The sequence below is a fragment of the Mastigoproctus giganteus genome, chromosome 12 (genome assembly GCF_048544385.1).
Source record: "Mastigoproctus giganteus isolate SK-2022 chromosome 12, ASM4854438v1, whole genome shotgun sequence".
Taxonomy (NCBI): Eukaryota; Metazoa; Arthropoda; class Arachnida; order Uropygi; family Thelyphonidae; genus Mastigoproctus; species Mastigoproctus giganteus.
Window position 1 is genome coordinate 89,504,548 of NC_143586.1, and position 21,317 is coordinate 89,525,864.

The following is a 21,317-nucleotide window of genomic DNA, read 5'->3' on the forward strand; positions in this document are numbered from 1 at the left end:
GTATTTTGTTGAGGTAAAATTCAAAATCAGATATTGAGTTTCAATTAACCAAAATGACATTGTCATCAGCATATGGAATTTGTCACACATTTTGAAAATCAGTCGACCTAAGCAGCCAATAAAGAAATAGGATCCAAGCCAAGGGACCCAAAATTGATCCTTCGGGAAATCCCTAGAGACAGAGTTATTTGGCTTTTTGTGATGACGACAGAGCGATCAGCGAAGTAATTCATAACAAATTTGTGAAGATAAAGAGAGCAATGATTGGAACAAAGTCGATCGAGGGCGCTCTTCCACCATCGTTGTCAAAAGTGCCCTCGAAGTCGATAAAGGTCACCAGAACGTACTCGAAGGTGAAGCTACCAGTAAGGTGGTGAAGTTCTAATAATGTTTCTTCATCAAAGCTATCTCCTAAAACCATATTAAAGAGAGGATATAGAACTCGTAGCATCCTGCAGTGCTGTGATTTTGGTAGCTATCAGTCTCTCTAATACTTTGTCAAGATAAGAAAGCAAAGCTATAGCGGTAGGATCTGGCACTGTTTAGACGTTTGCCAAGTTTATGTAGAATCTTAAGAATGGCATGTTTCCATGGTTTGGGAAACGTTCCACTAATTAAACATTTGTTTAATAATATAAGAACTTTAACTCTTAGGTCATAAAAATGTGCCATAAATATATATCATCAATTTGGTCATCACCAAGATTTATGAAGATTGAAGCAAGTTGAATTAGCAATGAATGGATTTGTTTCTTTTAAAGGAAGGTATTTTTTGTTTAACTCACTTGTGTCCAAAGATTGGGCAACAATTGATCCAAGATGGCATTCACGAAATTTGTTAGTGTATGAGTTTTGATATTTCTGGAGGTAATAGAGTTAAAAATGTCGCCTAAGATCATTTTATTTTTAGTTTTATGAATAACATCCCAAGAATTACAATTCTCAGACGCACGGACCAAATTATGCCGATATTGCAGTTCACCTTGATAAATCAATTTTAAATATTTTGTTCTGAGAGTTTTGTATTTATCATAGGATAAATACAAAAAGTGGATCGTCATAGGAAGATGTGGACCATTTTAGAGCTGCGAATCATCACAGGAACCCTCGTAGGTAGCACAATGGATATAATCACAGCCGTGCTCCCCACACTGGGTGTAAAAGGTCTCAGTTCTAATTCCGCCAATAACGCGGCTTAGATAGTTGGTGTTATACGAAAGTTGCATGGTTTTATGTCCAGCAATAAGGCAAATCGACCACGAAACATGCAATTTACAGACGCAATATTTTGATACTTCATTGCCTTAGATGAATTTTCGCTTAACAAATGCACCACCAATTATAGGATGAAAAATTCACAGATCGATTAGAATTACATCCTCCCTAATCTCCATAAATGACAGCGGAACATCAAGGAAATCCTTTTAAAGGACATAGGTAAGGTAACGGTAAAGTGCAGCCATTATCAACCCACTGCAGGATGGAACCCTCCTCAACAATTCTTGCTGAGGGAAATGGACCATAATCTGCCACGCTGGTCCAGTGCGGGTTGGCAGATCGACTGTATTCAGCAGTTAGGGGCTTGAACCCCGGTCTACTCAAAGAGCGTGTGCTACTGCACTCCCGTTCCTGACCACTCGGCTACGGAGGCCTAAAGGACATAAATAACTGTCAATAGACTAACAAAACATAACTTTGGTTATCAGTATATATATATATTCATTATTTTAGTGGTTGGTTAGTTTGTAGATTTAATTTAATGTTCATAGCGTTCGTCCTTCTCGCCATTGTTCATAACTGTAACTGGATTAAGATCAGACTTTGAATTCTTGCTTGAAGTTTTGTGCTATTTGGGAGGTTTTGTAATTACGCACTTGAGTAAGATACACTATCTCTGCCTAACCTGTATTTTTGTGACTCTCATCTGCTTAAGCACTCTGTGTTGATATAAAGTGCAATAAATTGATGTTGATTTAATCTGCCTTAAATAAAAAAAGGATTGAAATTTATCTTTCTTAACCACATTAATTCGTCTTGGGACTTCTGGTTTAACATCGCTACAAGAAATATTAATGAATTTTGTTCAAGCTAAAATAAATGCAACAAATGAAACAAGGTTTTCATGTTCTTTCATGCGAGAGTGTCTTGTTTTTGTTGTGAACAAGGAGAAATGTAAAACAGAAGATAATAAATCTGGTAATAGATATAGCATTATGCTTTAACGCTCGGAAATTGTTTAATTTAAAATTATTACACCGTACTGTACATTTATTGAAGTAGATGTCGTTACTTGCCCATTTTAAACGTTAATGGAGAGAGAGAGAGAGAGAGAGAGAGAGAGAGAGAGAGAGAGAGAGAGAGAGAGCCACCCAAGAACTAACTCGTCTGCCTGAGTTTCTGAGTGGGGAACCTTGCTATCTATCCTCGCCTGAGACCGACTAGCTTGGCCACGGAATGGAAAAGCCCATAAATTCTCAAAAATACAGGATAATCTAGATAGAAATGTAATTTTGAAGGAAACACAGCATTTTTGTAAAGAAAAAATTGTTTAACCAACCTGATCAGTTGACAATCCATTTTGGAATGAGAAGAATAAGCCTCAGCACAAGATTTGGCATACGTGTTTCTATTGAAGTGTAACAATCTGCCATATGTGGTTGTTACCTATCTAAAATGACTCCACCCATAAATATATATAAATATGGTACTGTTGTAACTGAGGTGGTATCTACAAAACCGTTAAGAAGAACGATGGACCAAATCAATGAAATTGGTGATTTTTTTTTCTATAGAAAAAGATAAAAGCTGTAGAAAACCTTCTGCCTTCTTTCCCATGACATCAATACAGTGTAGTACATTCTGGATGATTCCAGTTTAAAGTGCTCTTAAAATAAATTCCTTGTTTCTGATTCTCGCATTTGCATCTCAATCGATAAAGTATCTCTTCAGCTTGTAACTCGAAAAAAGTTTCCTTTCCGAATATTTAAATTTACTTCGTCGTAACTCTCTTGAGTAATTTCATCTACTAGCTCAGCTATAAAAATAAAAATCTTTTAGGTTGCTGCGCACTTAGCATTGCGCAGCCAGAGAGTTGCAGCAGATCATACCAAAACACACAACAGAATTTAAATATTTCACAAAAATTTCCTTTGATATTAAAGGTCATATGTTCTTGTATAAAGTAAAAGCTTAACCGGCAGAGTGCCTTACCAGAATAAATAAACATGTAGTTGATTATATTCAACTGAACGTGATCTTATTAAGTAAATAATCAAGTCATAAATCCTGAAAATTCAGGTTTTGCGAATCTTTAATAAAGACAGCTAGTCAACAGAAAATTCCTCATCTACTGTTTTCAATTCTACTTCTTGGTTTCATCTGCTAAGTGTATCTCTATCGTATGCATAGATTGATGTGTTTGATGATGCTGGATACAGACAGTATCAAGTTCTCGGATCTGAAGCTTGTCTGTGATATTCCTTGCATAACATCGTCGTTGTTTGAGCAGAAAGACTCTGGCATTTCGAATTGAGTTGATAAGCATTTCATCCCACTGTTTTTGTAGAGTAATTGGGCTTTTCAAGAAGTGGATAAGGTAAAAAGTTTGTTGAATGAAAAATATGCACATTGATGCGTGTATTTCAATATTTCAGCCATCAGTTACAGCAAATGTGTATGATACTTTGGATGGAGAGATCATAACTTGTGTAATTAGATAAGGGTGGACACATATTGGTAATGGTGATGTTTACCAACTTATCACACTTGGTCATTCTTATCTAAATACATGGTGAGTTCAGAACTGGTGATAAATTCTATAGTGGATTTCTGGCAGCAAAAGGAATCGAAAGTGCTTTTAGGAGATTTTGTCTATTACCTCTCACTGTTGACTGATAATGGCTGCATTTTTCTTTCACCTTTGTGTCTGTTTATCCCAGATCTCTTCGGTTCGCATGCATAATCTGGAATAGAAGTTGAAAGCCTTGGGTAGATTCAGACTGGTTAAAAATAGCACCATCCTTTGAGAGTAACGTGTTGAACAATATGTAAATATGCTGTTGTAAGTGCAGATTCTTCCTCTTTCAGGTCGCTTAGCAATTAAAAGAACAAAGAGAACCGTAAACAATGGGATTAGTTAAGCAGTTGGTTTACTTTTAATAATCTAGTTGCTATTTTTTCATTTGCTAATTAAATTTGGTGGAAATATAATTGCAATTCAATTAATTTTGGTAAGACTTCTCTCTTTTGTTTTTTAATGACTACTTTTCATAAATTTATCTTCCCACTGATTTGAATCTCATTTTGAGAACAAATATGGGTTTCTCAATATCATCTTTTCTCTTTGCATGTCACTTTGACGACACTTCACAATCTTTTCACTTAATTTTTAAAGGGTGAATTAGACACCACCAGAGACCAAATATATCAGTTAATCTAATTGTTGCGACAGATAAATATGGTATAACATCTCTTTCATTGAAAGAACTTTCTTTGTTGCATTGAGGCAGTCTCATTCCCCCTTACCACCCCAGATTTCAATATCAATAGGTCTACCTACGTAGGGGAGGTCTGATTCTCTTTTCTTCTAACAACAGCCAAGATAATAGCTGGAAGTGCACAAACTTATCAGCAAACAGACTATTCTTTGGAGACGTTTCCGGTGAACAGGGTTCATTCCACTGGACCTAAAAGTTTTGTCGGAACACGCTTTGTGAAAAATCTTTGTTGTTATCTGCGCTACAATAACTGTCCTGGTAACCAAAGCGTTATGAGATAAAACAATGAGAACAGGATGAACACGAGCAAGTATTCTTTTACCATGTACTCAAATACATCGTCAATATTAAAGGTTGTGAAAGCAGAAGTTTGTCTATATATTTTTATTGCGCCGAATTGACTCAGACCATGAGGCATCTCAAATCTGTAAATTGCCTATAATCCCTGGTCAGTTTATCTGTTTTGTTGGATGAAAAATCCCAAGAATACCCTGAAACCTTAGCCGAAGACTGATTAGATTGATTTACTCCTCTACAGCGTGAAAACGATGAGATATATCATGTGGTATATATCCTGGTTTGCTTATAAAGAAGTCTGAATTATCATTAATGAACTGTTTAATTAAGTAGGCATTGTTTATTGCATAATGCATTGGTTTCGGTATGCATTAATATTCTAATTTTTGCTTTTTCGTAGTAGTTTTTTTTTCTCCCACACTCTTTACTCTCGTAAAAATTGTTTCAGGATGTTAAAAATGAAAGATTTTAGATGAAAAATTTTCGGATGATGACATTAACTTAAAATAATAATAATAAAATAGAAGTATCCAAAGGAATGAATAATAGGTGAAATTAAGGTAATACTTTGAAGATAACTATCACTTTTCATTATTCTTTTATGAATTAATGAGAAGAGACCATGAGCGCCTTAGCTAACAGCAGCTGGGTCAACAGACGTGATCAACATGGAAAGAGCAATTTAGAATGTAGAAGTAAGGAAAATATTGATGTTTTTCAAATATGAGAAAAAGAATTTTTTGTATCTTCAGGGAATACTGGGTCATCTCAATCCAATTATTCATCAACAGGGCAGACAACGGTGTCAGTTATTTCGTGTAATGTATTTCAAAGAAAATGGTCAGCTGGAAGGTCATAAATCTTTCTTTATTATAAAGTAAGAGGGTAACGTACGGACACCATTAAAAAACCAAGACCATTCATGGCACAGGCCAGAAATAAACAATTGTGATAGACGCTGGATCTTACCGCGAGAGATAAAAAAACGGTAACTGTAAAATAATCGTGTACAAATTTAATTTCTAAAATTATTAGATTTAATAAGAAATGCCAGTTATATTATATGTTTCATTGTCATGAAAAGAGACAAAGGCAAATGTTGATTGTGACAGAAATGTGAATGTTAAGATGGATGAAGGGAGTTACCAGAGGAGATGAAGTGAGAAATGAATATGTTAGAGGAAGCAAAGAAGTTGTACCAATTGGGGATATAATAAGAGGGAAAGATCGAGATTGTTCTGATAAAGAGAAGAGCACAGGATCAGCTTTACAAAGAATCCTAGATTGGTGGGTGGAGGGTAAACGAGGGCGAGATGAGGCATGGATGGAGGTCGTGGAAAGGGACACAGAGCAGTGTAGTGTTAGACGGGACTTGATCCAAGATAGAAAGGAACGGTGTAGGATTAAAAAAACTAACCTCAAATAGATGGGTTTAAACTATGGACGAATAGATTAGGGGACCACCGTAGGCAGGAGCAGCAGTGCATAGCACACGTTTCTTGATTAGACGGGCGTTCGAGCCCGTGACCACCAAATACGGAGGATGCGGAAAGGTCGGGGAATGGCCACCGCATATCACCGGAGCAATATGGCCTTAGTTGCTAATGCTCCTAAAAAACCAAACAACAACAATAGATTAGATTTTGCAAAAAAAAAAAGCAAAACATTAAATTATATCAAGAAAACATGATGGTTATATGTCGATTTCAATGTAGTAATCAAGATAGATAATTTTGGTGACGATTCTCATAAAGTGAACAATGGCTATCCAAGGGTTCTCACATTAACTGAACATATAGAACTTCCACAGCAGCTTTCCAAGTCCATCTTCTATTTCAATCTTGGTACCTTGCAAACAATTCGGCACGTCTGGGAACATTTATGTAGCAGTCAGATCGATTAGCTTTCGGACTGGTGGCGCGAATACCAATGCAATTGTTAGCGGTCATTTGAATAACTACAGATTCCAAAGATAGTGCTACTTCTATACTCTGAAATAAAAACAAGAGGCTGGAAAGCGTGAGTTTTATTTGAATACAATACCCTTGGCTGCAATGCCTTAAGGATTGATGCTATAAGGCCTACAATTATGATACTCTCCCAGACCTCCATTGTTCAGTTGATCTCTCTAGGACCATTCTAATCAAAGTTGGCTTTATGCCTTGAAACTCAAGCCCAATGTAATAACGATGTTAGACCAGTGTGAATAGCCCATTTGTATATGTAAATTAATGTCAATAATTATACTGTCCTACAAACCGTATTGGACACCCTTGTTTTTAAAGTCCACTGGACAGTCCAGGATAAACAAGACTCGGATTGGTATATAATTAAGGCAAATGAACCACGCATGTTAGTTGTTCTCGTCATGATACACAGATCAGAGTTGACCTGATTTTGAAGGGTTGGAGTTTGATTGTCGGTTTTAACACTGCTGGCTTACTGCTTTTTTAAATGTAAGACTATGCATTTGAGGAAAAGAAATCCTAAAGTCACATAATAGCTACGGGAGAGGAGTAAAGTTTCAACGATTTAACCTGATATGAAATTTTTCCATGCAATGTAAACAAGTGGTTAGGAAGGTACGGTTATGCAATTCACGATTTATAGGACCTGAGCTGAGAGAGAGAGAGAATCTCTCTTTATAAGCCCTCGTAGGTAACACAGCTGGTGTAATCTCCGTGTTCCCCACACCGGGTAGAAAAGACCTGAGTTCGAATGTTGTCAATGACACGAGGGGTTTGTATGGGTCTTTTTCACAACATGGTCGAGTTTGTCGGTCTCAGGCGAGGGTATCATGTATTTTATTCCCTGAAGCTCGGATTCTTCGTCCAGCAAACAGCAAATCGACCGCAGAACACACGCAATTAACAGACATTATATACGGCGCATATGGTCTGAGTTTGTGATACGCCTAAAACCCTACAACAACAACAACCCGCCGATGATTAGACCGCATTAAAGATATTGTTTTCAGGTCTGGAGACCGTACCTAACAAAAAGATGTAAAATTTCCGCAGGGAGTTCAGAGAAGGGCGAGTAGATTGGTGACGAGTTCAAGGCGATGCAGATGTGAAGAACGGCTCGGAAGGTGTGCAGTGTAAAGTTTGACAATTAGAACCTAAGAGGAAATTTGATTAAGGTATATAAGGCAGTGAAGGGATTGGGTAAAATGAATGTGGTCAATCTAACTTCCGTAGTAGGGAAGAGAGATAAGTGACTGTTCCTTTTGGCGACTAGATTTTAGATTCGCCCACCATCAATTTTAAAATTAATACACAACGAATTTCGGGACTCGAGATTTTAACATTTTGGGAATTTCTACTTCATTAAACATATGGGCCGCTCAATTTTCCTACTCTACACAACCTTCAACAATCCAATCAGCCTTGGCAATACAAGGCAAAATTTTAACTCTTTGCAGATTGATTCAGAAAAGCTGAGCGAGGATTCAGCATACCATAATCGGATCTTCTGAAATTCTTATAAACTTACAACCATGTGTATAGCTAATAAGACCCCGAAGGATATTTAAATCCTTCCACCCACAAGAAGTATGCTACTTTATATACTCCATTTTTTATATATATACATATATATATATATACACACATACACACACCTACATGGATTCAAACCATGTTCCCTTCCAATAAATATTAATTTTAGCAAATGCAAATGAAACTATAATCACATAAAATTAATGATTGTTAGATTTTACTGATTTACATCTACAGGCATTTTTATACCGGGAAAGTTGGTCTGTTATTACAGAATTCCTGGTTTTGTTGAAATGGTGAAATCTTGCGGCTGTTATTTAGCAATTTTGTTATATATTTATGTACATTATATATTTATGTACAAAATAACTTTTAATTTCGCACCATTTTTTTTCCCGCGATTCATGATTGTAATTCTTATCAGTTCTCGACTGATTATATTAATACTTTGTATGATTATATGGTTTGTATGATTATAAGTGTACTGAATTTCAAACTATCAAAAAAAAAACAGGAACTTATTTGTGTCGAATGAGTTTGGAGAGCATTTTGAACTAGCTATTACAATATTGGATAAAGTTCTAGATTAAGAAATAGCAATTTTTCCTTAATGTGTGTCTGAGAAGTTTGCTCACGCATTAGCCTCGTAATGTATAAAAGATCGAGCAGGAGGAGGGTTCAGCGAGCTTCAATTGACCTCTCCCTTCTCATATACCGTTAACGTATCCACCTCAAGCAAGAGACCGATCGCTATTCACAGTTATTGCTGAAATGGACCGCTATCTTTGCCTTGCCGCCTACTTCCTCTCTAAGAGCTCCCCTTCATTTGTCACCCTACGTGTCATCGTGGGAAGGATGATGTGGGAGGCAATCACGATCGTGCCTCGCAACGCTTAGCAAAAGTGCAGCTCTCACTGAAGGTGTCAATGGGCATAAATGAGTGGATGAGGCCTGCGGCAAATAAGGAAGTAGTTATTGCACGTGTCTGCATAGAACCGACATTTGAAAATAAAGAAATGATCGTAAATTATGTGTGGGTCTTAGTTTTTTGTAGCATTTTAAAATATGACGGGACACAATAGTCTATTTTATATCAGAAATTCTAAAATATAATTGAAAATCCCCTTCCAACATACACACTGTCTGGTAATTCTTTTGCTCGGAAGTTCATGTGGGTGAGATTCTTTCGTCTTAGGATGATGAACCTTTTTTACTACCGAGTGCCAACTTGCTATATGTTTTAACTTGCTAATGCGAAGTGGCTGAAACCAGTGGAGTATCCATAAACGTTTCATGGGTCAGAGGTAGTTGATCCATTCCTAATACGATTTTATATGCACAAGTATTCTTGAAGGACACTCACGCATAAACAGTAATATTTATTGCAGCATTGTACGGTATATAACTAACAGAAAGTTTGTGGCTGTACATTTTAAATCTTGGTTTCGTTTATCGTCTCCCGCATTCAGTTTGATATATAAATAAAAAGGATGTATGGCTAACTGCTTATGAGCAAGGTTTGTGTGTATTTTTCTGGTTTAAAACAAATGGGTGATTTTCATCGTTTATTTTGTTTTTCCTCTATTTTCTCTTGAATTTAAGCAGAACTTTGTTTCAATAAAAAATAAAATAAGTAAATAATATACTGTATAGTTAAATAATAATTACCGACCGGTCAGTCTAATTTCAGTAGTAGGGAACATCATGGAGGCAATGATTAAGGGTAGAATTCAGGATCATTTAGATAGAAATGGAATTCTGAAGGATACTCATCATGGTTTTGTAAAAGGAAATCATGTTTAACTAATCTGGTTAGCTGTTTTGACAGGCACACTCAAAAGCTGGACTTGGAGAATAATTTCGACATTCTTTATTTAGATTTCAGCAAAGCATTTGACTCAGTCCCACCTGAGTGGTTACTTTATAAGCTGGAACAGATCGGAATCACAGGAAAAATCCTTGGATGGATAGCAGGGCAGGAGGCAGAGGGTTGTGATAAATGTTTATTCCTCAGATTTGGTTAATGTAAGAAGTGGGATTCTCCAAGGATCAGTATTGGGACCACTGTTATTTTTGATTTTCATAAATTATATTGATGAAGGGATAGAGGGTGTGATGTCTAAATTTGTAGATGATGTAAAGATTGGTAGAGTAGTTAATGATCACCGCTAAGCAGAGCTTCTACAGCGTGACCTAGATAGACTTCAGGGATGGTCAGAAAAGTGGTAGCTATGCTTTAATCCAGCAAAGTGCAAGGTCTTACACCTGGGGAACAGCAACCCCAAAATAACTTATACACTTGGTGGAGTTGAACTAAAGTCAGTAGTGGAAGGGACTTGGGAGTTACGATACAATCAGACATGAAGTTCTCCGAGCATTGTAGACTGGTTGCAAGGAAGGCTCATGGTGTCCTATCGATGATTTAGTGAACTTTTTTTTTGACTAGTGTAGCATAAGCCTTAGGCTTCCTTGCACCATATGGCCATTAATAATAGTTAGAAATTACTTTCCGAAATCTCGGGATTTTATTGTGCTTCATTTTAGACTTCATTTTCAGTGATCGTCATGCAAAATCAGTAACATAAGTCTCTCGCTTCGGTAATATTACTCCTCCCGGGGTTTTTTAATTAAAAAAAAAAGTCTTTACTCCCGACTTCATAAAAAAAACAATTAGCAAACTTAGCAATGAAGTTAAGGCTATCACACAAGTATCTGATTCTAGTATATGAATCCCCAATTTAATCTTGGTTTTGAGAGAAGAGTTCGACTTCAAACTCCCCTCTTTCTATAATCTACATTCGCCTCCTCTGTGACAGTCTGGTGTTTTGTAGAGGTGTGAGTTCCAGTTCCATCATAAGTGGAGTAATTTCTAAAAGCGTCCGTAATCTGGGCTGTAATTAGCTGAACTCAGAAGGAAGGAGTAGTTTTTCCTCCCTACCAGGATTTTTAGCATGCACAATAAACAAATCGACAGTCGATAAACCACATACAGCGCGCGTATCGTTGGCAGAGCTTTTGATTAGGAGATCGGATGTCAGTTTCCGGTATTCCGGTCAATATCCTTAGAGGAATAAATAAACTGCATTTTGCATGTGGAACCAACGGTTCGTTGTAGTCACCCACTTTTGACACGTGTATCGATTTATAAAATGGATATAACACAGATGCTTTTTCTCCTGGAGGCTTTGATGGATCTATTGAGATTTCTTGATTGCAGGAATCTGGAAGAAATAACTTCGGGGAAACTCGTGTCCGTAATGACTCCAACGATGTGAACTGGTGTTTTTATGACAGGAGCGCAAACATCTGTTTCTAGCGGCTTCTGAGGATATTCCATTTATCCTTTAATAATTGTGCTCAGACAATGTGGTCATTTTGATGTTGCAGTAGCGGGGGTTTGTTTTCCAATCGTTTTATAAAATTCATACATTGGATCAGTCTCCCTTCTGAACATGAAGAGTGAAGTGTATAATTAATTTTGATACACAATTCATTATTTTATTAATATCTGATAGGTTGAGTCTTACAAATATTTCACAAAAAATAGACAAACTAACAGTTGATAGCTGAACTCCGATAATTATTCTGTTAGGTGAAGCTCGCATTGACCAGCATTCGCAGTTACAATATGATTTTGATTGAAGTAGCATTACACTTGCGAAAATCAATCAGTGAACGGGATAACGCATGCGCCATTTTTGTTCTAAATCCAAGAAACAAAAAATTCAACTGACAGGACCAAACACCATGTTAATAAACAGTCTAGAAAGCGGAGATATATTTGTACAGTGAATGACATACGTCCTACCTTTTAAAAGCACTAGAACTAAACAAATAATACCTTCATAAACTATTCAAAAGTCTCCTAAATTCCTGCTGCTGCTTTTCAAAGAAATAGAGTACATACAGGACTAATTCATGTCGATGCTTCCTTTCTTCAAAGAACTATTTTTACATTTCACAAATAACGCTTTTATTTCTAGTTATGGACTTGAAGATTCACTAAAATATTTTTTTGCTTTTGGCGTTGTTAAATTTCTGCTTGTGACGTAATTATATATTCCGTATTTTCAGATAATAAATTTATATGTAATTGTGTATGAATACATCAAGCGGTTGTTGCATATTAAAATTAGCAGATGAATAAAAATGTTGCGAATATGCTTCCATAATATAATTAAACTTGTAACAAACTATAAAAAGCACGTTTCGGTGTTGAATATTTAAAGAACTTCCAGTTCTGTCATTATTATTTTTATGTAGGAAAATCTTAAGACTAATTGGTGCATTATCACTTTTCCTTTGAGAATTGCTTAGAAATATGCAATTTAAACTTAATGTTGCATATAATGTTTTTGTCATTCGATATAATTACGAATTATTGACAGAGAAATCGTAACACCGACAGAAAGTTTTTTTAACTTTCTTCTCTTCTGATGGGCAAAATTCTCTTTTTTAACGAATGGTAAATTATGCAGGGTGAACCACTATGTAGAAAATACACCAACCGGATATTAAGCTACGACTTCTGGAAAACTTTGAACTACATAGGTCTCCAGATTCAGTCTCGCGTAGACTTTCTTGTGGGGATTGAAAGGAAAAGTGTATTCTGAAATAAACTTAATGACATCACTGTTTTGAAAATGATTTCGTGACAAACAACATAATTACACTGCAGGTTTTACAGATTTGGATCGTTATGCCGCATGGTTTCAACATTTATCATTTTGCTTGCGATCTAACTCGCGTAATCTGAGGGGTATTCAAAGTGTTTTCTATGTATTTAATGTTCCTAGCACTAATTAAGGAGATTTAATTATTTCTTAAATTCTCTACCTAGTCTTGAATAAAAATTGTTGAATTAAGATACCCACGATGCAAGAAGGATGACAATGTCATTTTAAATGGCAGCACTGCTCAACAGACTGAGATTCTATACTATTTATCTTTGATTTCGAGTTTCACAAAAAAATCTAGAGGCTGGAATGCCATGTGAATGCCAGCTTCAAATTAAAGCAAGAGTTACACAGAACTTGGAAGCACTCTCGCAGCGTACAGGACAGATTTCATATTCCAGAGCTCGCACAGACTTCAATCACCTTAAGTCGAGTGCAAAATGGATGTATTCTGATAATGCTCTCTGCAGGGAAGAACTCCCTACTGTTATGCTAACCGAGATTATCCCCCCCCACAGTTGGTTCCCGAACAATGGCTCAATCGGATCTTCAGATTCAACAAGAATGATAAATGGCGATCTGCAGGCTCTTTACTCCATTTGAATTTCAGGCTGATCCTCTAACTTCATTGGTTTTTACCAGGCATGAAATTATTGCTGCCATGAATTACATTGCGGCCTCCACTACTGCCGGTGAAGACGGACTGAAATGGATCATGGAGCCTTCCTTACATCATCAATCCTTTGTTAATTATATTCAAGTCCATACTCTCCACTCATTATTTCCTTCCCCATGGAAAATCTATCATGTCAGGCCATTAGCAAAAACTCGCACACCCACACTTTTGAACCACTATAGACTAATTTCCATTGCCTCCTCAGTTTGATAGAGAAGGTACTTCTGCCAGTTCTGACCAAGTAGATTCTACGAAGTTCACCTCCACAGGTCCATTTCTCCATTCCAAACAGATCTACCGTCACCAGCCTCCTTGCCACCACAAACACCATCTTTCTCCTTTTGAAAAGTCTGCTGAACTTAGTCATCTATATCGCCGTTGAATTAGCATTCAACGCAGTCAACGTGCCTGCTTTGCTCCAGCTTCTAGAAAGCCACTTCCTCACAGGTGAAGATATTCTCCTCTTTCTGTCCTCTTCTTCATAAGAGGACAATCAAGTTCTTAGCTGGGAACAGAGTTTACTCTACGCACATCACTGCTGGGGTCCCCACAAGGAGCAGTTAGCAACAGAATGGATCTCACCAATTACGCCGACAATATTAAGATACTAGCCCTATCACACCCAAGGATAATCTTGTCCAGACAACAGGTTCTCCATGACATTGCCATATATCTCATGCATTTTAGTTTGAAAGTCAACCCCTGTAAGTCTGGATGAATGCTTTTCTTGTTGAGACAGATCCATACAGCTATCCAACCTGCCTTGAGTCCCATCGATGATCGGAGGAATTTTTATGGCCATTTTTCACAATATGGCTGAGTTACTTGGTCTCAGGAGAGGAGAGCATGATTTTTCTTCTGGAAACAGGGATTTCTCGTCCAGCAAACGAGAAATCGACCTCAGAACACACGCAATTTACAGAAAATATACAAGGAACAATATGGTCACTGATGCTCTTAAAACCCTACTACAACAACCCCCCCCCCCCAACCTATGCTTTTTGGAGCCTTCATACCAATGGTATCAAGCCACACTGACTTGGAGCTAGTGTTTGATCAAGTTAAGGTTCAACTGCCATTTTGGGCTTCTCTTGATCCGCGCTGCACCTCTTAAATGGATTGCCAGGAAATATTTGCAATACGTTGATGACAGAGCAATCATAATCAGACAGTCGTTTATCAATCTATTTTATAGGAAGTGAAATTTGAGTGTTGGTTGCTCCCATTACAATAAAATCCATCTTTTCATCGGAATTCTGTCTATTCAAATGGCTCTTCACAAGAAAACTTCCTTTCCAAGTGCAGAACAACAACAACAGCAGCAATGGCTCAAACACTTCACCTACAAAAGTTGGCCGGGAAGGGTAAAACTGCTAAGTATTGTACTTGTTATATATACATTTTGCACATATTTCTAGGAATAAACGATATAATAAAAATTCTGCGCATAGATCAGTCGATTTCCCGGATCGGAAGCGAAGAACCATTGTACGCATTTGGTTATATACAGATTACACTGAATAAATGTTTTTCATTATTTTATTCCGAGTAGAACCGAACAACTTTCTTTCCTTCCTCAAGGTCTGTTAGAACTTTGCGCATTGCAATCGGTCGATACTTCCAGTATAGTTCTAGTTCTTCCGCAGCTTGCAGAAAAAACTGTTTTAATTCTACATGTCCTCTTCCAACTCATAACTTCCATGTAACTAGAGCATGTTCTCAAATTCTCCTATTCAGAGGCACTGAATAGGAGAAATGAAATAATGGACACCCTGTGTACGCTGCAGATCAGATAACAGAGGAAGAGGCATAGTAACGTACGTTATCAAATGGTTTGAAACAAGATATCTACGACTAGCACCAGAAGACCCGACTATAATCAATTCGCTGACCTCCAGTTCTGAGTGCAATTGATTTTCCAAATGAACTGAATACCAGGCAATAGTAGCACATAAGCAATTAGGTTTTTCTGAATAACACACAGACCGTTTTGGAAATATCCGGATTATCTGTTGTCGCCATAGCCTGATGATGATAATAATAAACATATGGGATATATTCCTGCTAACTGGGATTCCATTAACGACATCCTTCCCTTCCCCCACCCCCAGTAACGCTCTCTACCAAAAGCATGGGCGCTGTGTGCACAGACATTTTTATATGTTGTGCTCGTTTAAAAACACGGAATAACTGAAGAGGAGAACCTTACTTCGTTTTGCCTCCTCTTCCGGTAATAAAAGAAAAAAAAAATCCCATATCGAATGTTGTTTCCGGCAGAAGATGATAGGAATTGAACCCAGACCTATCCAAACGAGCAGCCAACTGCGATGTACAGCTGAATAATGCGCCCCCGAGGGTATAGCCAGACTTATTATTCGAGGGCAAGCGTACAATTAATAACTAGTTCAGAAATGTGCATGTTTTAAAGTGCCTGAACGAAACTTCACACTGAAGACCAAAAAAACGAGTAAGTCACTCCTCATTGGTCTTTGCTTGCAATTATCAACATACATCTACTTTAACAACCATAGTAAAAAATATACATATATAATAATTGACGTTTGAATAATGGGGTTGAGGAGAGATTTAGACGCAATTTACAGACATATTTTGAAACAGTTCAACCCATGCTCATAGTAGCCTTTATAGCTAACATCAATGCGGCAGACATTGATGTTAACAAATCTGATGAACGTTTAAAGTTTATTTTTTTCCTTAATATAAAAGCCTGTAATATTGAATCAGTAGAGAAACTACCATACAACGAAGTCTACCACTGTGAGGAAGTCCAAAGAATCGGGGGATGGATGGTATCATATAGTTTTTAATCAGCAACGAAAGGAACTCTGTATGGCAGCTATTGCGGTTAAATCCAACTAATTGTGCAATAACCCAAACTTCCGCAAAATTAAGTTTTGGGCTTGCTTGGAGAAATTAAGTTTTGCACAATATGGCCTAAGTTGCTGATTCATCTAAAATTCATCGAAATTCAATATGGTTTTCCAGACGAAAAACTGGAGTTTCTGAAAAAAAAAAAAAAAACCATGCAACCATCGCCTGAGTATCCTTGGTACCCTTGTCTGAGACCGGTTAACTCGGCCACTGTATATAAAAAAATTTCCTCTTGTCAACTTCGAATTCATGCCTTTTCTATACAGGTGTGGGAAGATTGTGATTATGATCACGATCTCCCCTACAATTAAGCTAATTAATATCATCGGTATCCATTAGCTTAATTGTGCAGTAATATAGAATATATCATCTAAATTGACAGATTTATGTATGAACATTGCATATAACATTTGATTTATTAAATAAATTAGAGTAACCTGGTGGAATGGTCTCTCTCAATTTAATTACCCAATTATAGAAGTCGAGGATGATATTCAAATCAGTATAAATAAAGATTATGGGCTATTTTTTAATTAAAAAAATTAAATACGATGCGAATGACAATAATTGTCACAGTGAACGAAAAGCTTGTGTTTAACGAATCGCTAAAACAAAAATTTTTTCTGTAGAGAAAAAGATTGAATATAAATTGTCGAGCAAAAAATCTTTTGCAAGACAGTTTTCATCAGAAATCGCATAATATAAAAAACATTGTAAAATAAATGCTCGCTGCATCTTAGTGAAATTTTTTATAATAAATAAACAAGTTTTTGATAGACAAATTAATAACGAGAGAAGTGCTTTATCAATCCTTTTAGTTTTAAGTACTTGTGTCAATAGCCGTTAGTTACGAGAGATTTTATTCAACAAATCTTCTGTTATTAATAATTTTTTACAATTGAGAACCTTGTAATTATAAGAGCCATTTAAGGAAAAAGAAAAAATGCCTAAATAAATCTGCACTTAGTAAACTTAACTTACGTATCTTTTATTCACAATTATTGCGAATATGGTGTTGCGTCTATAATAATCCAGCAGAAAATGGACATGGGCAAGAAAGTAAAAAATCTTTACGATGTAAATTAATTGCAGTGTTAGTTACAAAAGTTTACCAGTAATCAAAAGATATGACATTAATTTCAATGTCACCGGTCACGTTATAGTCACGGTTATTCCAAATTGGTCCAGATATTAACCAGTTTTGAGATTTGAAAATCTAATATGCTCTTGTCTAGATCAATGCACATTCATGAATTCCCAACTAAATAAAGGATTACTAAGTCAATGAGGAAGCGCTCTCAATGGTTTATAAGATTAACTGTGCATGGAAGGTTGTCCAAACTACAGCAGGATTTCAGCAATTTCGAATTGGTTCACAAACGAATTGGTTCTTCCTCTAAATATAATACTAAATTATTCAAATAAATGGTATTGCTCCACCCGTCATATGTCGAGTTGCCGATATACATAAACCACTAATGAGTACTTCTATAATGGCAAAAACTTATTTTACCATCAGCCACCAAAAGCTGATAAAACACAAATCCAGTTAGAAAAAAAGTGTCCTGAGATTCAACCTGCCACAGACTTGTATTGCAAGGAATTGCTGAAAGCAGATGATATGAGAATAAAGAAACACTTTACGCGATATCTGTGCTGCAGATATGCACGAGACATTTCAGTGGTCAGTTCAGTACATAAGTAATTCATCATCTTTTGAACAGACTAGTCATTTCAATCTCCACAAAAGCTTTTAGTGATTAATTCTCCAAATGTAAATGTACGCTGTATCTGTCCGATATCTGCAATCACTAGAAGTGCAACATTAGCATATTCAATAGATGTGCATCGCTAAAATTATCAAATAGCGTCTATGTTTGTTTGATCAGTACTTCCGGTGTTAATACGAAAGCTAAGGTCACCGCTATAGTTATAAGGTCCTATATAGTATCTAACCTACCAACCAAAACTGTTTTCATCAAATTCCATCAATCTAATATCATTATTGAATTCGATTTTCCTACATCAGTGATATAACTTTAAATGGGAAGGCGATACTCCAAACAGTTGCAATCAGTAAAATTACCATGATTACTTGTAAAGTAAGGTAACAGATGTTTCTGAACACCTATTGAAGGGAGTATAACTGTTCGGTGTACGAGACAATTTTGTGTATTGGCATTTCGCTATATGTGACAATTTGATGCTGACTATTTGGTGAAAGATCGGTGGTTACGATGATTCGGTGACTGGAATTCTTCGGTCTTTGTGAGAATTTGGTGTTAAGACAAAGCAAAGACAGAAAATTGAAACTTTTTACATGCCGTGCTGTAAATGGTGAATTTAGTGATCACAATACCTTTCTTGATATTTTATATTTTGATAGAGCTTATTATCCACCTTAGTTTTTTAATACACAACATCCTACTTATTTTTGGAGATCCTATTTAAAAAACGGACAGGTTAAAGATTGGGATATAAGAGAACCTTGTTTGCACTTTACTTTCACATCTGTAAGTTGCACTTTTTAGGAAACACATGGCGTATTTAAGTTTCCATGGTGATTGTGTTGGGGTCAGAATTGGAGTTGAGTCCCCTACATGGAAAAGCACGAGGGAAACTTGTTGCTCTGTGTACCTTGTGTAAATTGCGTTCTGAGTTCGATTTATTGTTTATTGGACGAAAAACCCGAGTTTCCGGGAGAAAATACCGGTATACCACGTTGTGAAAAAAGACCCATAAAAATTCCTCCCATCATCGACGGATTCGAACTCAGATCTTTTCCACTCGGTGTGGGGGGAACGGTGATCCTACCAACTGTTCTACCCACGAGGGGCTTCAGTCGTCACAGCATGGACTACACGAAGTGGTGAAACTAACACGGATACTGCCCCATGCATACATGATCGCATCACGCAGTTTCTTCACATTAGATGGAGACGGATCCCTACTGCGAACACCTTGTCCACCTCATTCCACATGTGCCCAATCGGTTGTGATCCTATGACTGGTCAGGCTGCTAATGTATGATAAAATTACCTTCATGCTCCAGAACTGTTCCAGAACTATCTGCGTCTTGTGACATGGAGGATTATCCTGCTAGAAATAACCGTTACCGGCTGGATAAATTATGAGTATAAAATAATTCACCTGGCCTGGAAAAATGTTCAAATAGGCTGTAGCATTCAGATGCTGCCACAAAAACACCTCCTACACCATCACAATTGCATATGAAACAGAATTGAGTACGTTACCCTCTACATACTTGAACTATGTAAATACATCATAGGTCAAGTATACATGCTGCTCCGTATAACCAAGGACATATGTTCATGAGCGGGACAGTAGAAGTACTCTAGCGTCAGTTGATGTTTGTTTTCAGTTGATATATCCCTTTGACCATCACTTGCGATCTCATTTGATCAACTTTGGCCTGTTTTTTTTTGGACTCTCCATCATTTTCATCCTTCATCAGCCTCTCACATCAACAAGCTGTGGAGGGCCACAGAAATGTCGGTGGCTTGATGTTTCCTCGTTGTCAGATCTCTCTCGGTAATCCGGACTCTGGTGCGTGAACAGCCCAGCAAAGCAGTAGTGTCCATGACACTTGCATCGGCACTACTGGCGTCTACTATCATAGTGCGCTCAAAGTCACTTGGATCACCTGATGCGAACACGTGACACTGGCTCGGGCGTAGCTGCCGATTGTTTGGGTTGGACTGTAACAAATAAACTAGCCACTCAGTGTATATGATTCCAGCTATCAAGCAGACGTCGAAGGACGCGCACTTTTAAAATTAAATTTGAATATAGATAATTAGTTTATTGATTACTGTTTTCAGATGAATATTATGGAATGTTACAACAAAATCAACAAAAAATGCGTTTTCTGTTTCATCGATGAAACTAAAAATTTAAACAGTCTTTTTTTTTTTTATTTTCTTTTGTAGGACTTTGTGGTACGCCAACTGCTGAAGGCAAAAATTAGAAGTATGGGAAGACAGCGACAACTAATAGATGATGAATAAGTCCATTTGCCCATGACACTCCGTAAAGAATTATATTCCTAAGATAAAAAAACTTTCAATGATTTATGATTTGAAAGAAGACTTTGAGAAAAAAAAATGTTCTGTATAACAAACGTGCCTAATACTCCCTTATATTGATAGAAGTGATTTTGTTTAAAATGAATAAAGTACTTTCGTAATTCAATAATATAATTGTAAGAACATATCTACTAAAAAAAAAAAAAAAAGAAACCCGATATCTAGTCATATGTGTTCAAGCTGGTTTGTCCAGCGATGTGTAATAATCTATCTCTATCCAAAATCTGTGTATTTATTACTCGATAGAAAAATAAATTATATATACTTCATTAATGAGGAATATTGTGCGTTATTCTTGTGTATTATCTGCAGTAAATGAAGTACAAGACATTTTGTGGTAGTTCTGACATTCATAATTACTTAATTCATAATTATGACTTAATTATTTTAAGTATTATTTTCGTATATTTATTTTAGCTTGCAAGATTTTTCGCTTCACGTATTTAGCAGACAAGAGGGCTGTTTACACATATTATGTACTCCCTCCCTCCAGCATAACGAAATGGAGTCTTCTCCACAAGAGTGGAAACAATTATTTCAGCTTAATTACTTTCTGTTGAAATCCATATTAATGAATACCTTCTGTTAGTTGCTTAGTGAGTTTCACTGTTAAAATTGTCAAAGATGGTGTAAACAAAACCAATGACACAGAAATTGAATTAATGTATAGTTGT

The 21,317-nt window shown here is 36.6% G+C and overlaps 1 protein-coding gene across 2 annotated transcripts in view; it reads left to right on the forward strand.

The window, feature by feature from the left end:
* The window catches only part of LOC150077258 (uncharacterized), a 165,074-nt gene extending 144,271 nt beyond the window's left edge, over positions 1-20,803 (forward strand). For both annotated transcript variants that reach the window (XM_090386461.1, XM_090386460.1), the window contains exon 5: positions 20,488-20,803. In XM_090386461.1, the coding sequence (XP_090242587.1) occupies positions 20,488-20,565 (78 nt within the window). In that variant the 3' untranslated portion in view covers positions 20,566-20,803. The remainder of the gene's footprint in view (positions 1-20,487) is intronic.
* Positions 20,804-21,317: the final 514 nt, after the last annotated feature.